Here is a 27,952-nt window from a genome sequence, read left to right as displayed (position 1 = left end):
TATTTTTAAAACCTTAAAATAACATAAAATGATACGAAAATCAAATGAAAGATACAGGGAAAAAAAAGAGGATCTAAAAATAAAATATGATTGTTTTTGTCCAAAACCATCCAAAAGACAATTGTCATTCTGAAATTATACGTGCAGGTAAATATCCTACAAAAACACTATGGAAATTAATAATGTAACAAATTCATAATAAATAATAAAACTATAAAAACAATAATAAAACCTATAAAAACAATAATAAAACCTATAATAATAGTAATAAAACCTATAATAATAATAAAACCTACAATAATAATCTAACCTTTAATAATAAAACCTTTAATAATAAAAAATAAAAGTAAAAGTAATAATAACAACAATAACAGACTTCATTTTAATTCTGATTCTAGAATAACTCACCTGATTCTGCTTAAGAATCGAAACCTGTTTCTGCAGAGAGATGTTCTCCTCCTCCAGCTCAGTATAATCTTGGAGTAATCTGGCTTCCCGAAACTTGTACTCCTTGATGTCATCTCGTAGGCGAGCTCTTTGGGCCTCCACATTCTGATTCAGCTGAAAATATAGAAAGTAGAGATCTTAGAAAATGGATCCAACTTGTGACTGAATACATACAATGAGGCGCTGGGTGATAATGCATAGAGGGAACATTGTGTATCCAGGTAGCATTGTTCCACAGATGTAGTGTAATAAATCTGAGAGATGACTGGCACGATTTCCAGTAATGTGATCAGTCACCTGATGGAGCCGGTCACTTTGGTCGGATGGAAATGTTCTAAAGCTGAGCATAAATCACAGACCACAATGCAAGGGGACATTCATTTTTAACACACATGGCCTATAAGACATAAGGAAATATTCTGGGTTCTAATAAATGGATTCATTTGGCCATTGCAAGGGGTGGAACACCTGAAAAAACTGCCCGGGCCCCTCACCATTCTAAACACTGCTGACCCTTCGCTGTGCAGATCCCAGAATACCCCTTTAACGCTTAGGAGGTTGAAAAACATGACTTCTTTCTTCCAAGAACAGCGCCACACCTGACCCTGGTATGTGCCTGTATTGCAACTCAGCTGCATAAAGATAAATGGAGCTCAGCTGCAATACCGGCACAAACCAGGGTCAGGAGTGGTGCTGTTTTATGAAGAAAGCAACCATGTTTCTCAACCTTTACATTTCAGGACACGCGGTTGTGTGCGTACATGCAGGCTGGGTGCTGGATTTTTAAGCAGTTTTCTCGTCTGCAGACTCTCTCTCAAAATTTGCAGTCGTCTCCCATATACTGCACATGAAGTAAACAGGAGATTCTGTGTGACTGCATATGGTCAGAGTAACCAGTGGACTTTCCTCATGGATTTGTGCATGGAAAATCTCATGTATAATAGTGTAATAATAGATTTGTCAAGCCTCAAATGGACCCCTCACTCAAATTATTGTGTGGCATTTTGGGGCCACACTGGAAAGGTAAATCAGCAATTAAGCAGTGATTTTGGAGCGTTAAGTATACAAATTGATTAAAGCAACTTCCCCCTTACAGCCATAAACTGCACACCAGACTGCTGGCCCACACCTCATTTGTATATATTAAAAAAAAAAAATTGGAACCATATAAAGCATTAAAAAAAAAAAAAAAGTTTGCCAAGGAACTGATGCACGGCTTTGAAGTAAAATTTCTCAGCCAAAATGTGACAGATTCAATAATAAAATGCATTCCTCTACTCAATGTGCCCTTTGTATATTAATTAGGAGGTAGCGGGGAATGAAGAACGGATTACGGGTTGTTATGTATCTAGAAGATTAGCAGAGTGGATGCACAGGCGTCTCATTATGACTTCAGCTCTCGAGCGCCAGTTACATTCCAATCCGATTGTCACAGAAACGGGTGAATAACTGAAGAAACTACATTCAAGCAGCAGAATAGGAACAAACAACTATGTATGCACCTACTAGAGGAATAGGGGAGGGTTGATCCTCTACCCTGTAGAGGAGCAAGGACAGGAATCTAAAAAATTTTATTGCACATTACCATATTTTTCGGACTATAAGGGCACCGGATTATAAGGCGCACCATCAATAAATGCCTGCTAAAATGTCTAGGTTCATATACAAGGCGCACCGGAGTATAAGGCGCACCTGATTATAAGGATGAATGACCAGCAGGTGGCAGACCTGTGCACAGTTCAAGGCAGCTGTTGTCTGTAAGTACGGTTCATATATAAAGCGCACTGGACTATAATATTATAATATACTAATATATATATTTTTTGAACCTTATAGTCTGAAAAATACAGTATACAAAATAGTACACCATGGAGCTTGCTATAGGGACCACGGGCAAGATATGGGCAGGATAAGCTCTCTTGGTTTACAAATTTATCCTGCAACCCTGGTGCCTAAAGATGGGCCATACAACTTTAACAGGAGTCCATCTTAGGCGTCATGTACATGCACACTTGGTTTTTGCCCTTGTGCTAACCGTTAACTCAATGAATAGAATACAAGCAAATTGATTTCTATGGGCTCGTACACACCCATTGTTCCCATGGCCCATTGTATAAGCCGACTGCCGAAGCTGCAAAACTTCCAGCAGGTCCTGTTCCATGTTTACACTGTTACACAGGGAGCCAACTGGTTAGGTCATTGTTTTTCCTTGGAAGACGGACTTAAAGGGGTTGGTCACTTTAAATCAAGTAAATGTATGTCCTCCATTAAAAGTTCTGCACCTCTTTCTAGGAATGTCTAAAGTGAAGTCCTTGGTTAAGAAACGTCTTTTACCTCAGATGCCATTCCTGTTCATAAAAGAGTCGGAGATGAAGGGTCATAGGATCCTAAGTGTCCATGACCAATTTACCTTCCAGGACTTCAATACTATTATAAGGTCCTGGAAGGTAGATTGGCCTTGGACAGATAGAGATCACATGACCCTTCAGGGCCGGTCATTCTATGGACAGGAATGGCATCTCATTTCTGAACCAGGGGCATTACTTTACATTTCTAGAAAGTGGTGCAGAATCTTTAAAAGATTTCTATTGCCGAATTACCCAATATCCCGCCCCCCACATCTGGAGTAAAGTGGCCGACCCCTTTAAGTCCCCAGTAGACTAGCAGATCTATTAGAAGCTTGAATTCCTGTAGCAATGCATCTGCACATCAGATATGTGTCTGTAAAAGTAACATCTGAAGGTAAAATGCAGAATAACATTTATAAAAAGATAGAATGACAGCTGCAAAGTGTCTGAAAGTATGTTAGTCACAGCGAGTAAACTAAATACCGTGACTATGCCTGAGGCTGGGATTAAAAAGGGAACAGGCATACTGCATCATCAAACAATCAAGTCAAATTGAAAAATTAAAAAATTGACACCAGCCACTGACTTGTACTATATATACTCAAGTATAAGCCGCCCAAGTACTGAGTATAAGGCGAGGCACCAAATTTTGACACAAAAAACTGGGAAAACTTATTGACTCGAATATAAGCCTAGGGAAATGCAGAAACTATTCTCTAATAAAATGTCTGGCAGCAGCGCCCCCTCATCATAAAAAATGTCCAGGCGTACCCCCTGAAGAAGCGTGGGCGAAACGCGCGTTGGGGAGTCCGGGAGGCAACCACAGACGGCATACAATGGGTAGGACACTTGTCTGTTACTTTATATTGATGTGTTTATTATAGAACCTAGCAATATACCCTGTCATGCAGTCATGCGGTTTTCTGTCTCACCGGACCTTTTGTTTTGGATTTCCTCTGCATAAAACTCACTAATTACATCATTTTAATAGTGTATGACAGTACAATTCTGTGTTGTCTTGTGTCAAAAATAAAGATTTATATGTATTGATTTTATATGAACGCTGTAACTCCGTTTGTTTGTGGTAATATACTAATTATGGTGGAGTAGTTCTAGATTCTGAATATGGCAGGCTACGTGCCAAGTCCCTAACTTCAGCAACATGAAGATAAGGTATTTAGTATATGAAGTATGTTGGGCATGACCTCCACCAACGCATGATCATTGCTCCCCTTTCTATCCTCGGGAATCACTTGGGGCAATGTATGTGGAGAGATAGTATCAGATGACAGTCAGCTCATTAGTTGGCTGACATCATCATCAGAACATACAAAAAATATTTCCCTAGGCATTAACCAGTACAAAGGTTGATGATCAAGTTTTTGGAAGTGGATAGATTTGTCAAAAATGTGACATACTGTGTAATCCGAGATATCCTTCTTGTACGGATCACTGATACACATGCATCATAACAGAACATTAGAGCAGTAACCTTCCAAAAAATGACATAATACTTTGGGCTGTCTCCTTTCTTCAGTAACATTTTTATACTGGATTCTGCTTTGAATAATTTGTTGGCTGTTGTGTAACCAATGCACACAAGGCAGAATTTCCCTTTAGTATAATTGTTGGGGAATAGCTGCAGCAGAACCACCGGCTGAGAACCCACACCTATTTACAGGGACAGGAGAGTGGATGATTTTATAAAATTTATACCCATACAATGTGTAAAAAAACACTGACATTAACGGTTGCTGAAAATTCTAACTATGCAAGGTAAAGCTTGAGCTCGGCCGCTGGCTCCATCTCCTTATAGGGGACAGGAACCATCTAGGGAACTGGTGGAGAACCTATTGCACGGGTGCCAGAGGTGGCACTTGGAGCCATTTTTATGGGCACTCAGACCATCGCCCCAGGACAGAGTTCACCAAATACAACCAAATCCACCAAATCTTCTTGCTTTCCCACGAAACTTAAAGGGGTATTCTCATCAGGGCATTTACATTTAATTAAATTCATTTGCCATTTATAAACATTTCTTCAATTGGATGTTAATTAAAAAAATGTTCCTGTGTGAAGATAATTTCTAATAAATGTAGCCATGTTGTCCCTTAGAAACCAGATAGCTTCCTCGGATACGACCACGTCACTCTCTGGCAGCGGTGGCCAGATATGCTCTATATAGAGTCCTGCAGGACCATTAGGATTCAGCAATCATTACCACAGGACAGCTGTGGGACCTGCAGCAACTCCCGGACATTTTATATACAAAAACAATTTGTTTCTTTCTGCAATCTCTCCAGCAGAGGTGGTCGTATCCGAGGAAGCTATCTCGTTTCTAAGGGACAACATGACTACATTTATGAGAAATTATCTTCACACAGGAACATTTTTTTAATAACATCTAATTGAAGAAATGTGTATGTATGGCAGATTAATGAAACTGAATGTGAGTGCCCAGACGAGAATACCCCTTTAAGAGATGCTGCTCTCAGCGCTGTGAGTCCCCCGTATGTAACCTGTACACAGGACAAAAAAAAATACAGGAAGTGGCACCCACATGTCCTAGTCTTCTGGGCAACCCACTGCAAAAATGGACCACATGTGTCGAACAATACCGTATTTCACCAATTTTCTTAGGTCAGTAGTAAATCAGGCCACTGATTGGCTAACGAAGTCACATGTTAACTGCATGTAAACAAAGACCGTTTGTCTACGCTGGATCGGCGCGGGATTGAAGTAGTTTTTTTTTTTTTTTTTTTACAGCCATTGCTGATGCCAGTGATAAATACAGCTGTGCTGCTGAATGAGCAATAGATAAAATTATAGGGCAAAAAACCGCCAAAGATAATCCCATACACTGTGATAAAGAAGGGGGCTCCTGTGTAACAATAGCTTATTATCCGTACAAGACGCTATACTTAATTCTTTGGTATAAATAGCAGAATGTTTTTCTATGGGGATAAAGCGTTTTATAAAGTGTTGAAGATATATCATTACACATGTAAATAAGAAAGTCACTGTAGATGCAAATAAGTATTTAACAATGCAGAGCACAGTAAAGGAGAGTCTGATGTATTACACGAGTATCCACTGGGTGTCAGCATTACATGTCAGGAGTCTGCTGACCAGCAGTGCCCTGACATTCCTGTAGTAATCATTCGGGTCAATAAGAGATGTATAGAGATGTGTACGCCTTGTTTGCAGTGAATGATATTTCTATTTACTTAGGCATGAATAAAGATTGAACACTTTAGCACAAAAGTCACAAATACAATATGTAAAAAGAACAATGTCAATATGGTGGATTATTCATCGCAGGAAAAAAAGGTTATAGGATTAAATAATGACACACAATCAGTTCTAGGTAAGGAAGAAGATAAATTTATAGTCTGTACTATTCAGGAAACCAAAATGTTCATCTGATAAAATGGCGGTATATACACTAGAGAGTCTCCAATCGCCGGTATATACACTAGGGAATCTTCAATTGCCGGTATATACACTAGGGAATCTTCAATTGCCGGTATATACACGAGGGAATCTCCAAATCCCGGTATATACACGAGGGAAGCTCCAAATCCCGGTATATACACGAGGGAAGCTCCAAATCCCGGTATATACACGAGGGAAGCTCCAAATCCCGGTATATACACGAGGGAAGCTCCAAATCCCGGTATATACACGAGGGAAGCTCCAAATCCCGGTATATACACAAGGGAATCTCCAATTGCTGGTATATACACTAGAGCAGCGATGGTGAAGCTATGGCACGGGTGCCATAGGTGGCACTCAGAGACCTCTCTGTGGGCACAGAATTTGCCAGAAATTACATCTTCCTGTAGTCTAGGTAGTGTTGCGTTATTTTAAAGTGACCGATATTGGGCTGCCTGGTTCTGTAGGAATAGTGATAAGGTGTGGACAGGGTCTGTTTGGAGGCAATGGAGAACTTGCTCCATTATTCTTCCTGTTCAGGGGCCCTATTTTCTTTTAACAGTATTTTGGTCCTTGGGACGCCAATACTATTACAAGCTGTGGCAGAGCAGGCAGCAACAAGTTAAGTTACTGCTTAAATTGCAGTGCCAGTACTTTGGGAAAAGTTAGTGAGTCTTGGGCCGCATTTTGGACACATGGGGGCACATTTACTAAGGATCCGCAGCCGCGAATCCGTCGGGTATTTCCCGAATATTTCCGCTTTGCGCTGTTTTTCACGGGATTGTGGCGCACGCGATCGATCGTCTTTTGCGCGACAGAAATCGGGGGCGTGGCCACCGGCCAACCCGAAGGATTCGGAAAAACCGCAGAATTTAAAAAGCCATTTGTGTCGCAAGATCAAGCACTCACATACACCAGAAAAAAGCAGGTGAACTTCGGCGGACCTCGGCGCAGCAGCGACACCTGGTGAATATCGGCGCACGGACCTTAGTGAATCCCGGCAGAACCCGAATCAGCGTCGGAGAACGCACCGCTGGATCGCGACTGGACCGGGTAAGTAAATGTGCCCCATGATCTCTGAATTGCCGGTTCCGTACACCCGGGAATGTCCAATTGCCAGTATTACACTACAGATTGAGAATTTCCAATTTCCTACTGTTCAGCAGGTTCTGTTACACATTGTATTACTAATAGCAGATAAAAAAAAAAGTGCAGCATCCGCATCCTTTTTCCATGTTATTAATAAAGAAAAATCGTTTTCTAGCAAGTGTTGCTTTCTACCATGTATTAAAAGAATTGTAGTTAGCTGCAGGTTTTGTTTGTCTTGAGAGGTTCCATCCCCAAAAAAAAAAAAGTTTTACAAAAAGTTTTTAGCACAACCGTGTATGAATTTTTTTATCGCATACAAATCAACCCACAATGAATTCTGCAACATGCGACATTTAAGGGCTTCGAATCCCTGGTTACAAGTCCAGGACAATGACCACGACTTGCGTCTGATCGTACAATGTGCCACGTAATTTAAGGACAAAGGAGGCAGACATGGGCCCGAAAGTGATTTACATACAGCCCGGGCTCAGCCTGACAAGTAATCCACACAGCAACAATGGGGTCATTCTCTCCTGGGAAGTGTGGCAGTAAATATATGCGACAGATGCCAGCTTATTACACCCAGCACTAATGAGGGAACATTCACGCACAGAGAGATGATGGATGGGCAAAGCCAAGCTAAAGAGGGCAGTGGGCAAACCGAACAATATTTCTATTGTGCTCAAAGTAATTCATATTCTGGGGGATATAGACCGAGTTTAGGTGGCCAGAAGCACTTAAGAGTCTGTCCAAGGTTAGAAAAAAAAAGGGTTACCTTTTATAATAGTAATAGCTAAAACAATCGGGTTACGTTTCAGACTCAAATATTGATGAAATGGCAAAAAATACTTCATATGGATCAATCTACTCGAAAAAACTAAGTGAAAAGTTAGCCATTTACCCATGATTCACTGCACACGGGAGCTCAGGTGCAGTACGCAGGAAGCTTAAAGGGGTATTCCAAAATGTATTTTTTCCTGACCAACTATCTTTGACTAATGATCTCACAACCTAATCTGTGAGGGGAAGATACCCAGCAACGTGATTGCTTTTATGCCCTGAAACTGTGGCCTTGCTTCTCCTTACCAAGCACAGCACTGTATATTGCATAGTGGCTGTTTTAGGTATTACAGCTCAGTCTGATGCGCTTGAATGTAAAAAGGCTGTGACTTGTATACAAAACATCACTGGCCGAGAATTGAAAGTGGAACTGACGGGATCGCCACTGATAGGGTTGCTGAATGTCAGACCTCCTCTGATCTGATATTGATCACTTGTCCTAAAGATAGGTGGTCAATATCACTCAGCGTCTATAATACACAGATATTACTAGCTATTCCAGCCTCAAAGTCTGCTACTAGTTTTCCTATGAAGCTTCTGGACTGAAGCTTGGCTTTCGTTTTCACGCTTCTTTATTACATTGGATAGAGGGCTGCAGGCCGGTCTCTGTCAGATTTCGTCATCTATACATGGCACACCTTTGTGATTGTTGGAACGATTTCTGCTTGGTTGGAAACGTTCCAAGCAATTTGCTCATTTTAACAAAATCCAAAAAGGAAACAACAAAAGGAGACATTCACAAATTCAGCCACAAATTTTCAGTTCTATACGGTGTTATAGTACACGTGCAGGCAGTGTACATAACCAGATGCTCAGCAAACTAAGGTGAAAGTCAATGCCAGTCTCTGGAGGAACGTTCACCCTCCCGCTTCAATCACTGTCACTGTGTAATTACTTTTCAGTCAATATGGCTGTAACTATTGACCAGACGGCTGCAGCTTTGGCACAACAATGGTCAATCATTTCTGCCTCATTATACTGGAGTATCGGACCGAAAAGACCAAGTTGTAATGCGCTCGCTCCACGGTAGAGTAATTGTATCACTGAAGAGGACTACACATAACAGTCATAGAAAGTATCTAATCATAACACCATCAGTCCTGCAAGAGAACCCTAGGTAGGGGCTCTCCTTTCTGCAAATAAAGCTTATGGGACTATGATGAAGGAAGGGGTACCATTCAAAAATGTTCTGTTTTGAGCAGAGAATGGGTCACACACCCCCTCCCCGACACTACTTTGGGCATGCCGCCTGTTGCCCATCATTTGCTCCGAGTAGCTTTGCCAGGACATATGTGCTGGTAAGCAGTTGTTCAGACAGACGGGCAACTGAGAAATCCTTGAAGTACCACAAGCCAAATGATCATGGGTTTAATCTCAGAGACGAGACAGAACTTGAAGTAGGAAAACAAAACACACTTCTAGGAGGGGTTAAAAGTAACACAAATATGTACCTTATGCTGCTGATTCACTCACGATATTAAAATAGCTGCAAAGCTCAGACAAAGCCAAAAACAACCCTGCGGATATGGAGATAGTGAAAAGCTAACAAAGAAAAAACACACACAGTAACCATAATATAAACCATGTGCCCGGCTCAGCACAGACACAACAACACAAACACAATACCGCTGTCACACAGAGCAAAAAAAAAAAAAAAAGACAATGTCCGTGACATGGCTACGAAATACGTCGCACAACGGCTTTAGCTGTAGATATGATGAACATATGAACTCAGAGAAGGAACGTGGAGATGTAGAAACTGAATGACTCAAGAGCTGACAATCCACCGATAGATCTACACTAGCGTGTGAGGCATTTTTCATAGCTGGGCCTCGCTGGTGGTAAGAGCGCGGGCGAAGCACTCGAGATGGTGACTCACACAATGAAATTATATTAGACTGAAGTTTTCAACTTTAGACCATGACATCATTCTCATGTCCTCAGCAACTGCAGCCGCCAAATTCCAGCACAGGGCCAGGAGGGGGGGAGACGGCTGAGACACATGCAAAGGCAGAAGTTCTAGTTCCTAGGCCTCAATGTAAGATGTTTCATAGGCCTCATCAGCTACTCTTATCTTTGTAATAAAGATGTGTTCTTATACCAGGGAGTATTGAAATTTGCTAACAGTCAAAAATTGTCATCTGGAAGCTTCCTAGCCTTTGGTGCACCTATGTGAACAATAGGTTTAGGATATAGAGAACGTATTAGAATCTTTATCTCCAGGTGAGAAGTAACTTTCTGTAGCAGAAACCACCCACCATTACTTTTTCAAGTAGACAGTAATCGGAAACCAAGTTGGCCATACATTATTGTAAAACGTCTATATTGCCGGGTCTGTATGATCTTACTATATGATCTAATAAAGTATTGTTTGTTCCATATACACATCTCTTTTCTTTTTGTTCAGTATTTAAACTTTGGATGCATGGACTCTACATTACAAACTAAGTCCTCTCAGTCTTTGTTATATATGGCCGGATCTGCCAAGTGCCTAACGTGCATGCTAGTCCTTCCACTCACTTTCAACATCGCATTCAAAAGAAACATTGGTCAAGTAGGTTTGGTTTTGATACGTCAAATCCATTAAATTGTGAAGAGGTTCAAAAAACAGCAGCACAGGAGAATTAGAGAGACTCTTCCATGTGGAACCTTCAACTGTGGTCAAGCATGGAGCCACATGTTCTCGAAATAAGGGAATCACTTGTGGGCACTAGAATATATCAATATATTAACTTTCTCCTTAGCTTTCATTCGTAGAACTTAGAAATTTCAAGCCCAACATTCTATAATGTAATATAACAAAGGTCAGTCAGTGGAAGGCTGTGGAGTTATTCAGAAAACAATACAACTAAGTTTTTCCAGTGTCATTTCCCATACATGAATTAAAGTGTTTTTCCCTCTTTTCCTTGCCGTATGACCTCTTACCATTGCCCGTGGTCGATGGAAAGAGAAACTAAAGCAGTAAAGTCTAAAGTAATTATCTTGGAAATGTGGATTATTCTTGAGAGTTCTCACAGTTTTATGTGACATGACCCCTAAGATTAGTCAGGCTTGGAAAATAGGTTTCCAACTAGGATTTTAAAGTGTAGTCAGTAAACATGGACAGTAAGAGTATGTTCATACACGTTGGTTTGCTTGTTGCAAATTTGGCATAAATTTTACACAACAATTCAGTGTTAGACATCGGGTTTTTGTGCTAATGATTTGTTGAGGGTTCTCCTGGATGGGATGTGTCAAACCAATCCATGGTCTGCTCAATTAAGATTCTTACCGGAAAAAAAGTAGTAAAAGGTACACGCATACATAAATTTACATAAAAATACCCTCTGGACAGTAGAGGTTATCCCTGGGATACCCACAGGTTGGGGGGGGGGGGGGGGGGGAGATGGCTCTAAAATGGGTGACCCAGCCTTAAAGGTGAAATGGGAGAGCGGACCAGGCCTTCTCCTTCTAACTACACAAAGTTAACTGAGAAAAGAATTTAGAAAAGACTCCATCTCCGGGACATTACAGTTGAATTTACTTATTTTTACTGAATGTTTTTACACAGGTATATTCAGTCTATAAAATATAGACCATAAGACTTTCTATTTCCCAGACTGAACTTTATCCCGCAAACTGGGTTTCCAACAATATAGTCAACTCTATTGCCCTTTGCTTGAATACAATACCCCTCTGAAAACAGTGGGAGCTGTAGTCCTGAGGAGAGGTAGGAGGAACTATGGTGGCAGGGGCCCAGGGGTATATGCCCCTCTGAGGGTACATATTTCAGGGACTAAATATACCTATGTAAAAGGGGCCTTAACACATAAATCTGGTGCTGAAAACCCCTTCATATTTGTTAAATGTAAACTGTCGAAGAAAACTAGTGAAAAATATTCAGAACAAAAAAATATATTATATATAAAAATAAATACAATTAAATTTGTAGAAATTCCATTAATATTGTGACTAGAAATAAAGAACAAAGAAGCTACCGTACTTCTATCTATTTCTAATGTGCCTGTAGTGAATCCTGTATCTACATAGAAGGAAATCAGGCAATGTCTGGCGCGTGTCTATGTACCAACATACAAAAAAAATTCTAAATCATTATAATCAGACTCCCAGATAATTAGGGCAATTATCATGAATGGGAAAGAAAGACTATTAGCTGCATTACAAGTGCTAAATGAATATGCAGGAATAGACAAGGAATCAGAAAAAAGTCCAATTAGCTAAGAAAAGGAAAAAAAAAAAATAGAGACAAAAATGCAAAGAGGAAATCTGAAAGAGATTTCTCGAAAGGAAAAAAAAAAAGAAAAATAAAGAAGGCAGAGAAACATCTGTGGACGTATTGTATCTTATAAATGAGAATATATAGCTGGGATCTCACCGCAATTACTAATCTATTGTATAGAGCCAGACATGCCCACAGTCAAGTAATCAGGATGAATCTTTGCATGGTAGGTGGGCACAAAGACTTACCACCTGGTGAGCTGTCTGACCTAGAGGTCTGATATTTGTTCTCAAGGGGTTTACATAAATGTCACAATGTTTATTCAGTTTCTTCTCAAGACCTCCTGGGAGATTAAGATATGGGGGGAGTTAATAAGAAAGCAATGCTTGTGTCCAGAATGGATGGAGACCCTACAGGTCGCTGGCATTATACAATACTCTCCTATAGAAGGATATTTATGTCATATGGAATCCAGTGGGACAGGACAAAAATTTCCATGCAGGTCCCTGAACACCAGTGATTTGAAAGGTGTCCACCATTTATTGCCCTTTCAACCCACTTCTTTACAGGAAGTGAGACGCACATGCATGGCCACCCTTCCACTCACCCAGACTCCCCCAATCTCGATAAACGGGGGTCAAAGAAATGGAACTTTCCTCTACCAGACATTTTTAGCAAAAATCATCATCTTTATTGATCATACAATTACACACAAACAGGAGATCAAGATTTAAAAGTCAAGTGTATTACATTGGAAAGGGGGACACAAAAACAGAGGCATGACATGCCGAAAAAGCACTCGGGCGTCTCATCTCCATAGATGGAGGTTCATAACATTAACTTTTTTGTCACCTTGGTTTTCCCTCACTGCTAAATGAGCAGCACTTATACACTGTATGTGGGCACACTTCTGTACTTGGATATTTAACTCTTTACTAATCTTTACTATTAACTTTCTGCTTTACTGTTTGTAACCCCTGCATCACTCATGTTTTAGTGTCCTCTTTCCAATATATGGTTTAACCCCTTTTTTGTTTTTGCACTTCCATTTTTCCCTCCGCACTTTTAAAATTCCATAACTTTTTTAGTTTTCCTTATAAAGAGCCGTGTTAAGGCTGCCTAGTCACTGTATTTAATGTTGAATACCATGGACTAGTAAGCTATTAGTTACCGCCACATTTTTTTTTGGGCCCCGTTTTTACGGATTTCACTGTGCGCTCCAAATGACACCTGCCCTTTATTCTTTGGGTCGGTACAATCAAGGAGATAACACATTTGCATAGGTTTTATTATGTTTTAGTAAAAAATGCACCCACAATCACGGTGGTCAGTGGTGAGCGTTTGCTGAATTATGCAGCAAACACCCACTGTGTATGAAGAGGGCTCAGCCTCAGTCTTCACACAGTCGCTGTTGCACGTTGGGAAACACCACTGTGGAGCAAGGGGTTAAAAGGAAATCTACCATCAAATCTATCATGATAAACCAGGGACACTTACTTATAGATCCAGGCACCGTGACTGTGCAAATCTTCTTACATTTGTTATCCCTGGCCTCCTTCCTTCTAAAATCAATTCAAAATATGCTACACAGGCTGTTACACTGTGCAGAAGCACTTTCCCCTTCCACTGTGTGAGATTACAGCAGGTAGAGGGGAAAGGAGGTGGAAGTTCTGCGGAAGTAAAGGGAAGGGCGAGACAGTGTAAAAGCATACGAATACAGAGCATTAAGGGGCTCTGATAATGCTCCCCCAGAGCAAATAGCATAATTTTAAAAGTTGATTTTACAAGGAAGTAGGCCATGGCTAACAAATATAAGATAAACTAGGGCAACATGAATGTAGTTACCAACTTTGTTCATATTTTTGTCTTATACAGGCAGTCCCCGGGTTTGTGTCCGCAAATGAAAAACATTAACAAAAAGTCAATATATTAATGGCGCCTTAGAATTTTCTTGTAGAAAATGTGAAATGTTATTAATGGTAGTTACACTTTATAGTATTATCCTGGTTGTCTCTGTCACTTGTAATACTAGTTTACCAGAATTCCTATGAATTCTCACATGCGATGTTCTCCTTTAACCTGTTAGCAGCATCCGCAGTCTTGGAAAAGGAGTTGAAGGATCTGACAGCGAAGGAAGAAGAGGTGGAGGATTTGGCTGAGGTTTTAGTTGAGTAAACAATTTTGGTTTGCATTTCATTTAGCTGCGCAGTAATTCATGTCGAGCGATATTTGCATTTCCAGTTCATTAAGTAATGCAACCTTCCTATTACTTTTAAGTGCCCTTGTGTTTGCAGAGGGCCGTGTGGCCAGCGACGATCTGTTTACAGAGAATCTGTTCGACAATGACACTGAGCCCTCAGGCAGAATATAACAAACAGGATTAAATCCAATTACATGGGAAAACCGGAAAATTATTTATAATCACGAAAAAAATTGTATACTGTATAGATGACATGTACAAGATATGCAAAACTGTAATGGACTATGTTATGGAATAATAGCCAACCCCTTCAGAAGGCAAAATTATTTGAGGATGTCCGTAGTTCCCACGTCTGTGCTTCTAACAAAGAGAAAACCCTGTCAAATGCAAAAACTACAGAGGGAGTCAAAAGTTCCAGGACATCCTTTTATTTCAGAAACAAAAGCGAGAATGACATATGTGAATACCGCGGCCTATCTTGAAAGTCGCCATATTGGATCAAGGGCAAGTTTTTCCATGTAGCCTATCCATGAAGACCAGAATTGTCTGGTGCAATAAGATTTTGTAATATCTCTTGTGATTCTAAAGTTAACACAGGGATTCTCATTCGTGTTAAAAAAAATTCGGAACCAACGTTTTCAGCTCTGCTGTTCAGCACCAAAGACAACGAGGAAAAATTTACTTAGTCGGTCCTGCGGAGTTCACGAAAGTGCATTGTCCGGCGATCGCGAACTGTGGCGCGATTCACTACGATCGTGCGCCCGATATCCTGCATGTGTCGCTTCCCCGCTCAGGTCCGCCAGAGTTCATCTTCTTCGTGGTGCATGTAAGTGCTTGATCTTGCGACACAATTTGAAAGTTAAATCCCACGCTCAGTCGGTATCAGTCGTATCATCCGATGGCAAGCCCCCCCCCCCGATTTTCGTCATATTAAAGCCAGCGCAGCTGCGCCAAAATCCAATAGTGTGTGACACAATCCCAGCACAAACCCATGTTAAATACCTGTCAAAGCTACGCAAATCCTGAAAACAGCAAACAAACCAATGATAGTGCAACCCTTAGTAAATGAGCTCCAACATGTCAAATAGCTGTGCATCACAGGGAACATTCCCAGTTGTTGTTGCAACTTTCTATGTTGGTAACATTTGAGCCACAAAAGATATTACACATCTGATTTCGGCAATCATGGAACATCACTACCTTCCAAATGGATTTTTTTTTTACCATGATGCAATATGGTGGCTTTCAAAATGGAGGCCATGTTCTTGTCATAGGCTCTCCCTCACACATCACTTGAGTGTTCGGATACATATTTTCGCTTTTGTTTCTGAAATAAAAGGATGTCCTGAGACTTTTGACTCGCTGGTTTCAAAAAAAGTTGGTTCACCATAAACGAATAATAATTTTTTTTTTTTTTTTATGGCACAATTTGTATGACACTTGTGTTAAAGTCATTTTATTCTCATATGAAGTAAAGCTAAACCCAAAATTGTATAGGCTGCAACTGGGAAATGGAGAGGACAAAATTTCCATGAATTTTGATTCAGCTCATAAAACATTGAGGAGCATATTTTACGCATAAACCATAAGAGCCTAACGTACATCATACAAAAATTACTCAAAACTATCCTCATTGCCTGTAGTAATGAGGGCTCCATACCTCTCTCAGCTCCTGTGCCAGGGAATTCAGACGCTCGTTTTCAGACAACGTGTTGGCGACGACGTTCTTGGACTGTTTCAGTTCGGTTTGCAGTTCTAAGACCTTTTTCATGTAATATTCCTCCTTGGTTGCAGATTCCTGTATGAGTGTTTCCTCTCGGCTTTCTCCATCCGCCGCCACTTTTTTATGGTTACTGTGTGCTTGTCCAAACGCCTGCGGGGCAAAGAGAACACATGTTACAGACTCAAGACATCTAAAATACAAGCTTCTGAAAGAAAGACTTCAACACCAAGCACAAAAATCTCCTGCATAATCAGTGGTCTTTTGCTCCGGGCTAATTTTCTGGTTGCACTTTGTATTTTCTATTAAAATCTTTCTATTCTATCTTATTATGCAGGAACAGTTATTGAATATACGAATTTAAGAAATTAGCCCTCACTCGTCATATTTATATCTCAGATGTTGGGCAAAAACACAAAAGGGACAATAATTTCACAGTTTTTGTCAAAGAAAATTGTGGGTTTTTTTAATTTATTTTTTCTTTGGCATGGCAAGTAAAATAAAGAAATATAAATCATCACACATTGCTTAATTAGCACAGTATCCTTAATGATCCTACTGATTGATAGATGTGCATTGCTATACTTATTATGGATGTTTTATCGTTTTTCAATAAACTTTATCGAACCTTAAATGCCACATTTAAACAACACAGGACGCACAGGGAATGGCATAAAATAAAGACATAACCTATATTTGTTAGATATTCCGTTAGAGTTGGTACCCACGTTGTTCCGCCATTACTCCAGCCAAGATAACATGGACGACTACATTCAATCAATGAATTCTATGGCGATACCCTAGTGCAGTGATGGCAAACCTTTTAGACACCGAGTGCCCAAACTACAACCAAAACCCACATATTTTTCGCAAAGTGCCAATGCGACAATTTAAGCAGTAATTTATTACTGCCTGCTCTTCCACAAGTTTTAATTGTATAGGCACCTGAGGACACCAAATCAGTAGAAAGAAGGAGAACAAGTTTAAATTATCATTGTAGCTTCCTTCTAGGGTCCTGGGCTGCCTGGGACTGCAAGAGGCCCTGAGTCCTGTCTGGCGAACCCTGCCATGGGGAGATGGCAAGGGTGCCCATAAAGAGGGCTCTGAGTGCCACCTCTGGCACCCGTGCCATAGGTTCGCCACCACTGCCCTAGTGCATGGCAAGGGACCAAAAAGGTTTTCCCACTTGTTTCAAAAAAGGATCATGAATATGATTTATTTTATGTTCCCCAATGGTATATTTTATCCATCAATATAAATTGTAATGGGTGCCAGGGAGATAGAAGCCAAACCTGAGATCCAGTATTCGTGGAAGCCGTGTGGAAGGCTTTGACATATGTATTGGTTCAACTTACAAATGGCTACTTCAGCGCCAATACAGCTTTACACTGGACAGCTGCCTAATCTGGGACCAAATGCATGTGATTTGTGTGGCTGTAAACAATTTACACATCCTTAAAAAACTTGTCCTAATACGTCCTATTAAATCATGGTAGAACAAGGACATACCTACTGGACTACCAAGTCCAGCAGCATTAGTCTTGGTGCGGTCAAGCATAAGTTTTCAGAGCCGAATCCGCCTGCCTGTGTAAACAAACAGGGGCCCGGCACCGACAGGAGGCAACGTAGGATACTGGGAATGCCGTAGAAGGTTAGTACAAGTTTTTTTTGTTTTTTTAAGCCACCTCTGTATTTTAATAAACGGACAAGCCCTTTGAGAACAAGACTAAAAAAAAACAAATATCTTATATGTGGATTTTTCTTGAAAAGAAAAAAAAATGGCTGCCAAAACAAAACAGACTGCTATAGGAGCAATATCGATTGACCCGAGGACTGCACAGTTAGGTCGACAATGCCCGTTGACACGTTGCTAGAGTAAAGCGGAAAAGCGATCAGTGGAGATCGCTGTAGTCAAAGCTCGACTGACTGGATCTTAATGGCACATCCAAGTAATACAGAATCAAAGTCTCTCCGGATACAACCCCTAGGACACATCTACAATACATCATGTGGGAAGCATAGACTGACATATCTTACAATCGCTGGAGGAGAGGAAATGAACTTCTATTGTATTATGGATGATACATACGATGCAAGGACGGAGCCAAGGACACTGAAACCTAAAGTTTTTGAGCACACGCGATAGTTTTCAGAGTAGAGCTACTTCTGAATCCAAGTCATTATTGGGGCTGGGTGAATATCTGCCCCCCCCCCCCCTGTGACATCTAATGGCTGTCACTTAGTCTATTGAATCAGATTGGCTTTGATTTTAGATAAAGAAATCAGCGAAAATGAGATACAAATAAAATCCCACTGATCCCAGTGAGACGCATTTCACAGGGAGAGCCCTGGGGAAATTAAAAAGCATCGCATATCAGACGGGGAAGTGAATACCATCTGTGCTGGGCCCTACAAAATCAGTTTCTTCGCTTCGAAAGCAGCTTAAAGGCCTCTTAATACAGCAGGATAAATATATATTTATATTTTTCGGCCACACATAAACGCTATAGGTGTTAATTGTTTACCATTGTAGGAGTCTAAATTACAATTTGTGCCAATAGTACAATATAGTGCAGTAGTAGCCTACTGGCATCCAATAGCACTAGCCACGACAAGGCCAACACAAAAAAAACCTGATACGAGTAAGAAGCCATACTTTCCAGGGTTGTAGCTGGACTTGGAGCACTCATGTGCGAAATTACTACAATGTACTGCTGCACAGTCAATCCGCTCTGCTGTAGCAGCTTCTGTTTTAATACTACAGCAGTTACTGGGGGGGGGGGTGCTGTGCAGCAGTACAGGAAAGAGATCTCACACATCAGTGCACCAGAGTGCTCTAAATCCAGCTACAATACTATGAATTCATTCTTCAGTCCTTCTATTAATAACACACAGAAAAGTACATATGTCTCCATGGCTGCTATCAAAACTGCTGAAAGATTTCCTTTAATGAAGTCTGGTAGTTGTCTGACCTGTGGAACCCCCACCAACACCGATTATAATGCACATTGTGACATTGTGGAAATGCTGCATTGGCTGGTCGGGCAATAATAGGAAAACCATGAAAATGCCTTAAAGGGATTTTTTAAATTTCCTGCTGTCATCACATCCTTTCAGCAACCGACCACTGATTCAAGACCATTTATTCAGACATCACCATGAAGTCTGGGGAATGTTTCTAGAGTCATACGCAGAAAGAACATGATGGCGACAGCTCTGAGATTTCATAGGAAAATCTACCGTCAAAACCAAGCATGATAAACCAGGGATACTTACTCTGCAGATTCACAGGATGTCACACTGTCTCACACTAACCTCTGTTCCCCCAGCAGTTACCCCTCTCTCTGCCCGATGTGCTCCTTGCACACTGTAACAGCATGTAAAGAAACAGCCCAGAGGGGCTCTGGAAACCCACCCCAGGAGCCCTTCAGGCTCCTCAGAACAATTTTAAAAAATGATTTTAGGAGAGAAGTAGCCACAGATAACAAATATAAGGAGATTAACACAAAGTCTCTAGATCTATGAATCTAAGAGTCCCTAGTTTATCCGTCGGACCCCTCCTCGCTTCTCAGACTAATGGAGCAGACGGCCACGCATGACCTTTCTTTCTGCTTCATTTATCTCTAAGAAGCTGACGGAGATCGGTGAGCACAGCGTTCAGCAATTTCCATCAGCTCCATAGAGATTAATGGAGCTGAATGGTCATGCGCGGCCGTCTGCTCCATTAATCTGACGGAGCGATATTTGGCTCAGCACCGAGACCCCCCATTGATCAGCAAGTTAGGCCCTATCCTGTGGACTGGGCATAACTTTCCTTTGTGGGAAAACCCCTTTAAGTGGAAATTAAGTAGTAGATTGCATTCCCTTTATTCCTGTCAATATGTCCTGGCGATCCTAGCAATATGCCAGTTCATGCCAATCTTATGCTTCAGAAACATGAACACACACAAGTATGGATGATATAGGGTTGACTTATACAAGTTTATAAAAATACAAGTTTTACATTTGTTTAATTCACACGTGGCCCATTACTATACTGTGTGCTCCATGATCTAGAACCTTCATATTTAGGAGAATACATACACCAGACATGATTTGGGGTATTATAAACCTGTCCATACACCCCGGTGGAGGTGCTTTATTTGGCACATGGCACTATCCATCACTTATCTAGTTATCCATGTACCTCCAGCAATATGAAGTCAGGACTCTTGCCAATGGCTCGAATACCGCTTATTTATATGCACAGTAAATCCTAACATACGCACAAGAGCGGGAACAGACAGAATGAATTCTGCAACGTCTGCAAGTGGAAAGAGTCCTCCGGCATCTGCTTAATTCCCTCAAGTCGCAAATTTCAAAATTGGATTGCAAACTCGGGAGAAGAGATTTTATTTTCAGTTGCCTAAAGCGGAAATGCAGAGAGAGATACTTGTATTATATTTCTGGATAAAATACTTCTGGGACTTTCCCATCTCCCATATTTTCAGGTATGTGTCAGAAGAGAGATAGTGGTTGTTATCAATTATATTGGGTGCAATCACAATAGGGAAGAAACTACAAAGAAACTTAAAGGGAACGATGTCACCAATTTGTGTTTTGACTCAATAAAAGCCAAATAACATAATTTTTCTCTAATTTTTGAGATTGTAGCTTTTTTTTTAGCTTCTATTTTCTGTCCATGAGGGCCGTCATCCTGTCTGAGCTGTAGGAACAGCATTTAGAGATAAGTCTTACAGCAGCCACACAATCATAGGCGAGACTTTCCTAGGAATGTTCTATGCAGATAGATGATGTCACAACTTCTCTCCCCCCCCCAGTGCACACTGACCCATCATTACATCACTACTGACAATAGATGATGTCACAGCTTATCTCCTCCCCCTCCCTGTATAATAACCTCTATATAGATAACACTGACCCATCATTACATCACTACTGACAATAGATGATGTCACAGCTTATCTCCTCCCCCTCCCTGTACAATGACCTCTATATAGATAACACTGACCCATCATTGCATCACTACTGACAATAGATGATGTCACAGCTTATCTCCTCCCCCTCCCTGTATAATAACCTCTATATAGATAACACTGACCCATCATTACATCACTACTGACAATAGATGATGTCACAGCTTATCTCCTCCCCCTCCCTGTACAATGACCTCTATATAGATAACAATGACCCATCATTACATCACTACTGACAATAGATGATGTCACAGCTTATCTCCTCCCCCTCCCTGTACAATGACCTCTATATAGATAACACTGACCCATCATTACATCACTACTGACAATGGATGATGTCACAGCTTATCTCCTCCCCCTCCCTGTACAATGACCTCTATATAGATAACACTGACCCATCATTACATCACTACTGACAATGGATGATGTCACAGCTTATCTCCTCCACCTCCCTGTACAATGACCTCTATATAGATAACACTGACCCATCATTACATCACTACTGACAATAGATGATGTCACAGCTTATCACCTCCCCCTCCCTGTACAATGACCTCTATATAGATAACACTGACCCATCATTACATCACTACTGACAATAGATGATGTCACAGCTTATCTCCTCCCTCTCCCTGTACAATGACCTCTATATAGATAACACTGACCCATCATTATATCACTACTGACAATAGATGTCACAGCTTATCTCCTCCCCCTCCCTGCACAATGACCTCTAGATAGATAACACTGACCCATCATTACATCACTACTGACAATAGATGTCACAGCTTATCTCCTCCCCCTCCCTGTACAATGACCTCTATATAGATAGCACTGACCCATCATTACATCACTACTGACAATAGATGATGTCACAGCTTATCCCCTTCCCCTTCCCTGTACAATGACCTCTATATAGATAACACTGACCCATCATTACATCACTACTGACAATAGATGATGTCACAGCTTATCTCCTCCCCCTGCCTGTACAATGAACGCAGTAGTTATGTTACGATGGGTCAGTGTTATCTATATAGAGGTCATTGTACAGAGAGGGGGAGGAGATAAGCTGTGACATCATCTATTGTCAGTAGTGATGTAATGATGGGTCAGTGATATCTATATAGAGGTCATTGTACAGGGAGGGGGAGGAGATAAGCTGTGACATCATCTATTGTCAGTAGTGACCTAATAGGTGTTTTCCGTTGAGGTGAATACTTGTATAATTACTGTAAAGGAGGAAAACAAATAGAAAATGAGATTTTGCAAGGGTCATACTATTTATAATAAACTTACTGGGTGGGAACTGCAGGATTTAGAACCATTTATTAAATACTGGCAGTGAATTTAAGCGGAGTATAAAAGAAATTAACAATCAACAAAAACAAAGTGTATGACAAAATAAAAAAAAAAAAAAAAATGGGTCAATTTCAGGTGACACCTTCCCTTCAAGGTGCGCATAGACGCTTAATAAATAATGGCTGATGGGACAGGTTTTGTTGGGTCATAGTGTATAATTGTCCCCCTATGACATATGAAAGCTTGGCATTGTAAAGATTTTTTTAATAGGCAGATCCCGTTTAACCTTCCAAGATCAAGAAATGGGCACAAATAATTCATCCATTATATTATCACCCTTCCAACAATAAGTACAGCAAATCTCCACGTGTAAGAAAAACCTAACTATAAAAAGCAAAAAATTAAAAATATGGTACTTCGAGCTATCTAGAAACCTCAAACTGACCATGTGATGTTACAGACACAACAACTCTGAGAAGTAGAATTTTCTTTAACGCTTCTCAGCAGGGGCTCCCTGGATAATCCAGCTCTAGGTGCTAATACTTCTCTAACCAACCTGCTACGAGCTTTATCATCTGTGGCTGGTTGTCTGTGGCTATTACGTGGACATCACATGGCCATTCAGAAAAACTACCAACAGCTATGCCTTTCAACACCTCTTATAGACTGAGCATGCATGTGTTCTCAATGTGGAGAGGGGAATAACACAACTAGATACCGCATCTAGTCCGCATCTAATCTCTTAAAGGACATCTACCCCCACGATCAAGGCACACTGACATACTGGTGTGTGTTCCCTTTGGCAAGATCTGTTCTTTAATTTTCTTATGCTCTTGTTTTTACTAAAAAGGTTTTATAATTGTGCAAATGAGCCTGAGGGGCTCCGCGTTTCAAAGGTGTTAATTTGTATACCTTTGTTCTTTAAAAAGAAGGGCATAAGAAGCTTAAAGAAGAGCAGATCCTGCCAGAGGGGGCAGTGTGCTTGGTTTACAATCCTTTATCCTGGTGGTAAATTTCTTTTAAGAAAAAAAAAAAAATGGGGAATGTTTAAATGAAATATACTCACCCCAAAAACTAGCACTGAGATAAAGTTAGAAGACCCTCGTACAAATCTGAATCCAGCTGGATTGGTGGAATCCACCTTATGTGTATGGGGTGGGGGGGTGTCTCCCAGATGTTCAGAAGAAGGTTTAGGGCTTTTGGATTTGCCATGAGAAGCCACCATCACAGATGTCAAATACAATTCCTATTGACACGTCTATGGGAGAGTATTTATGAGCCAACAAACCACATCACCTCAAATCACTAAGATGAAGATGCTGACAGATTTAGCCTAAAATGTAAATTTTTGACTACTACAAACATAAGCAAATGTACCAAATTACTCCTACATAGACAAACGAAATTAGTACAGGCAGTCCAACCCCATTCACACCAGCTTACACACCCCCATTGCTCTGTGGTAGCCTTAGCTCTGCCCTTCGGCTGTAGTGTGACCTGCCTAGACCAAGGACGGATTAGCCGGAAAATGGGTCACCTACTAATACATAATTCATAGCGGCTACTGGTCACAAATAGACCGGCGGTGACATGCAGACAGAAAGTCACTAAGGCAATCTCAGCTCATCTCTCTCTAGTAGTATACTTATCTGTACACCTAGAGTAATAGATGCTCTTCACATCCCTCATCACATTCAGAGACAGACTATCAAGAATAAAGATGCTACATTACAAAAGAAAGAGCATCACACACAAAAAAAAAAAAAATGAGCACAGACACTTACATGGACCGCGGGTAGAATACAGAAATCCAAAAACAATTACATTTGTGAAGTCTGAAGAGTAGAGATTTATTATGGAACATGCAAGGTTTCATCTACAAACGCATTTACCAAACGTGGTTTTCCATATCTTTCCCAGATTCTAAGTTACAACCTTTTATTCATAGGGACGCATTTCGCTTTTTGGAAACCCGTAGATGGTCTACTGATAGATTCACCTCTCTAATCTTGGCTATGATCCCAATAAATCATATCAGAGATGCAATGCATTGTGGGAGAGCGAGTAACTATTTCCTATATCACACTACTACATAGATAATATATAATGTCTTGCAGACTGCAGATTACGTCAGACAGACACTGAACAAGCAGGAAATGCTCAACGGTGGGAACCTAAAACCTGCAGATCTGAGGCTCAGTTCACACTTCCACTTAAAAAAGTAAAAAAACAAAATTGAACGGATCCGTTATAAATCCCAATGAAATCAAAGAAATTTTTAACGCTATCTGTTAGACAGTCGTCCGTTATTGTTCCGTTTTCTGATGGCAGAAATGACGGAGCTTGAGTTACTTTTTTACGTTGAAAGAGAAAAAAAAATTATTAATTACGGATAACGCCTAACTAACCATAATGGACGACCTTAAGTTACCTTTTACATTGAAGTCTATAGTGACTGATAGTAATTGTCCCTTTTTTTTACATTTTTTTCTAGATGAAGAAATATACAGATATAGATAGACAAATAGTTAATATATAAATAGAAAAAATAGTTTATGGATAGATTATAGAAAAATGTTAGGTATAGAGTGAAAGATAGGTAGGCAGATAGAAATGAGAGATTGTTAGATAGACATGAGACATCTATTATGAGGGATAGATAGACAGAGATAGATTTGAGGAATTGATGGATGAATAAATAGATCAATGTATTGAAAGTCAAAGTAAAGTGTCTGTTACCGTCCTATGTTATGTTCAGTTGTAATACTGTTTATTTACCATCCGTTATCTATTTGTAACAGAGGTAAATAAATGGAAATCTGAACGGTAGTGTGAACTTGGCCTGACATGGCTGATGGATGAAGGTGAAAGTAAGGTGCATGATCATGAATGTATAGTCTAAGTAGATGGACTACATGATATACCCAGTGTCACAGTGCACAATCATACTGCATTGTAGTAAATAATAATGGCCGGTGTTAGACTGGCTCACTTGATCATCAGAGGATCCTCCGGTGGAGCCAGTCTCTAAAACAATACTGACCCCCAGAGGTCTCATCAGATGGGTCCAAGTAATCACAGTCCGACAGCAGCAGGAAAATCCTCATTAAATTGGTGATTCTATTTACTGAAATAGGTAGATTTCACATTGTAATGATTTGTTACCGTGAGATTGATTTACCGTAATTTCTAATTGTATTAGGATAAAAATGGAATTTAAATATATTGTGAATAAATATATTTATGCTCTTTAATACGGCCTGACACATGTCACATTTGGGACAGACAGCCGATGGTTCCCAGATGAGACGATATCTAATTAGTGACAAAACATCAGACTTCCCTGACAGATGTTCTGCAGTTAATTTAGTAGAACGTGCAGTAATACATTGTATCAGACATCTGTGGGCGCAGGACATGAAGGCTTTCTTAGAAAAACTAAATCCCCGCGCTGTTGGGACCTTTGAAGAAATTGAATACATTTTTATATATTTTTAGCTAAAAAAAGGCAAACATTGACTATTTTGGGACTTCGATCTGTCACCAGGATGAATGGTTGTAAACCAAGCACACTGACATTATAATTAGAATTATCTTTTAAAATTATGCAAATAATTCTGAGGAGCTCCAGAGGTGTTAATCAAGCCTGGTACCCCCCAGGCTAATTTGGATAATGTAAAAGCCTTCTTTTCTTAAAAACATAGGCATAGGAAGCTTAAAGAAGAGCGGATCCTGCTAGAGGGGGACACACCAGTATGTCAGTGTGCTTGGGTTACAATCCTGCATTCTGGTGGTAGATGTCTTTTTAAGAACATTTACCACCAGGATGAAAGACTGGATGCAAATGAGCCGGAAGGGCTCCAGGCTCCATTAACACCTATGGAGCTGGAGCCCCTCAGGCTCATTTGCATACAGTCCTTCATCCTAATGGTAGATGCCCTTTAAGTCTAGAGATGTAATATGTGAACAAAATGTTCCAAAATACTTGTAATGGGTCCCTACTCCAGTCTGTGGCATCCAACGTTTTCTAATGCACAGAGTGATGTATGACATCAAATTACTCATATATTTTACAGTGATAGAACAGCAGTGATGTCATAACCTGCAGAGTGATGTGACAGTGATGGCATAACCTGCAGTCTGACATCACAGCAGCGGGATAAACTGCAGAGTGAGGTCACAACAACAGGGCAACTTGCACAGTGATGTCATAACCTGCACAGTGATGTCACCGCATTGGATGAATTCTTACCCTTATACCAAGGAAAGTAGAACAGTTGAAACGGCAACCAATGAAGTTCAAGTTCCAAAAGATCTCTAGGAAATGAGATTTGTAATGTGATCGGTGGCCATGGACAACTACTCCACTTTCCCTTACACTATATTTAATAGATCTCCAACCCATTCCCTTTTTTTTGAACGACCACTGGCTTCCCCTCAGAAGCACAAAGAGGATCTCGTACAGGAAAAATCCAATTAATTGAATTCCAGCAGCGCTGTACGCTCCCGTGAGGTTTGTATATTTCAGTCAAGCCCAAACAATATGTAGACGATAGTGAATGTCAGTGGAGGTTTAATGAAGGGCACGCTGCCCTTTTCTCCTGTGCACGGTACGGAAATCTGACGCCAATTGTCCTCTCCCCATAAACCCACTGCAGGCTCAGGCTGCAACCAACAGGCACTTGTGAGGCCTTTGTCAATGCTGCGCTCACATTACAGGCAAAGGGAATGTGCGTTTCTAGTGGTTTTTGCCAAAGAAATACTAGACATAATTATACAAATAAGGCAAATATGGCTTGTTATTAAAATATGCAGCATTTTTATGCTAATTTTCCCCGCCCTCCCCCTCCGCGATTGCTGTAAATTACACTTTTAATGACTTATTCTGTCAAAAAAGGATTAAAATGCGGTATTTTCCATTAACGTAGATGTTATACAGAGCAAACATAGAGCAGGATGTGAGCAACTTGTTAGATCCTGTCAGAATAATCAGAGCATGCGGTTTATATTATAGGGACCCGGGCAGTGGCTTTTACTCCACTAACCTGCTAGCCTCCTCTGGTAGGGTATGAAATATCCATTGTGTTATTTCCCCATTTTATTTAAAAGCTCGCCCAATTACATAAAAAAAAAATTTGTCACTTTTTTCCCCCCAAGATGAATAACTTCTAGAGGCTGGAGGGGGAGTGTAACTGCATACGATGCTATTTAGGGCTATATATCAACTGATACCATGGTTCTGGTGTCATTGTAAAGATGAGAATATATTCTTATCTCATGACTGTGGTTCTCTGTGTTGTAAAACCAGAGACACAGGGGAAATTGTCAGGTCGATTTGGGACATTGACCCACCTACAGGTTTAATGGCCCTGTGGT

At 40.5% G+C, this 27,952-nt stretch overlaps 1 protein-coding gene across 4 annotated transcripts in view; it reads right to left on the bottom strand.

Moving 5' to 3' along the window:
- Positions 1-27,952, bottom strand: part of BICD2 (BICD cargo adaptor 2) — a 70,079-nt gene that overhangs the window by 15,977 nt on the left and 26,150 nt on the right. For all 4 annotated transcript variants that reach the window (XM_072128147.1, XM_072128148.1, XM_072128149.1 and 1 more), the window contains exons 2-3: positions 16,239-16,451; positions 409-561 (exon numbers count right to left, since the gene is read on the bottom strand). In XM_072128147.1, coding sequence (XP_071984248.1) covers positions 409-561; positions 16,239-16,451 — 366 coding nt within the window. The remainder of the gene's footprint in view (positions 1-408; positions 562-16,238; positions 16,452-27,952) is intronic.

This window comes from Engystomops pustulosus, chromosome 10, assembly GCF_040894005.1.
Source record: "Engystomops pustulosus chromosome 10, aEngPut4.maternal, whole genome shotgun sequence".
In the NCBI taxonomy this organism is placed as follows: Eukaryota; Metazoa; Chordata; class Amphibia; order Anura; family Leptodactylidae; genus Engystomops; species Engystomops pustulosus.
This window is presented reverse-complemented; position numbering and strand designations above follow the sequence as displayed.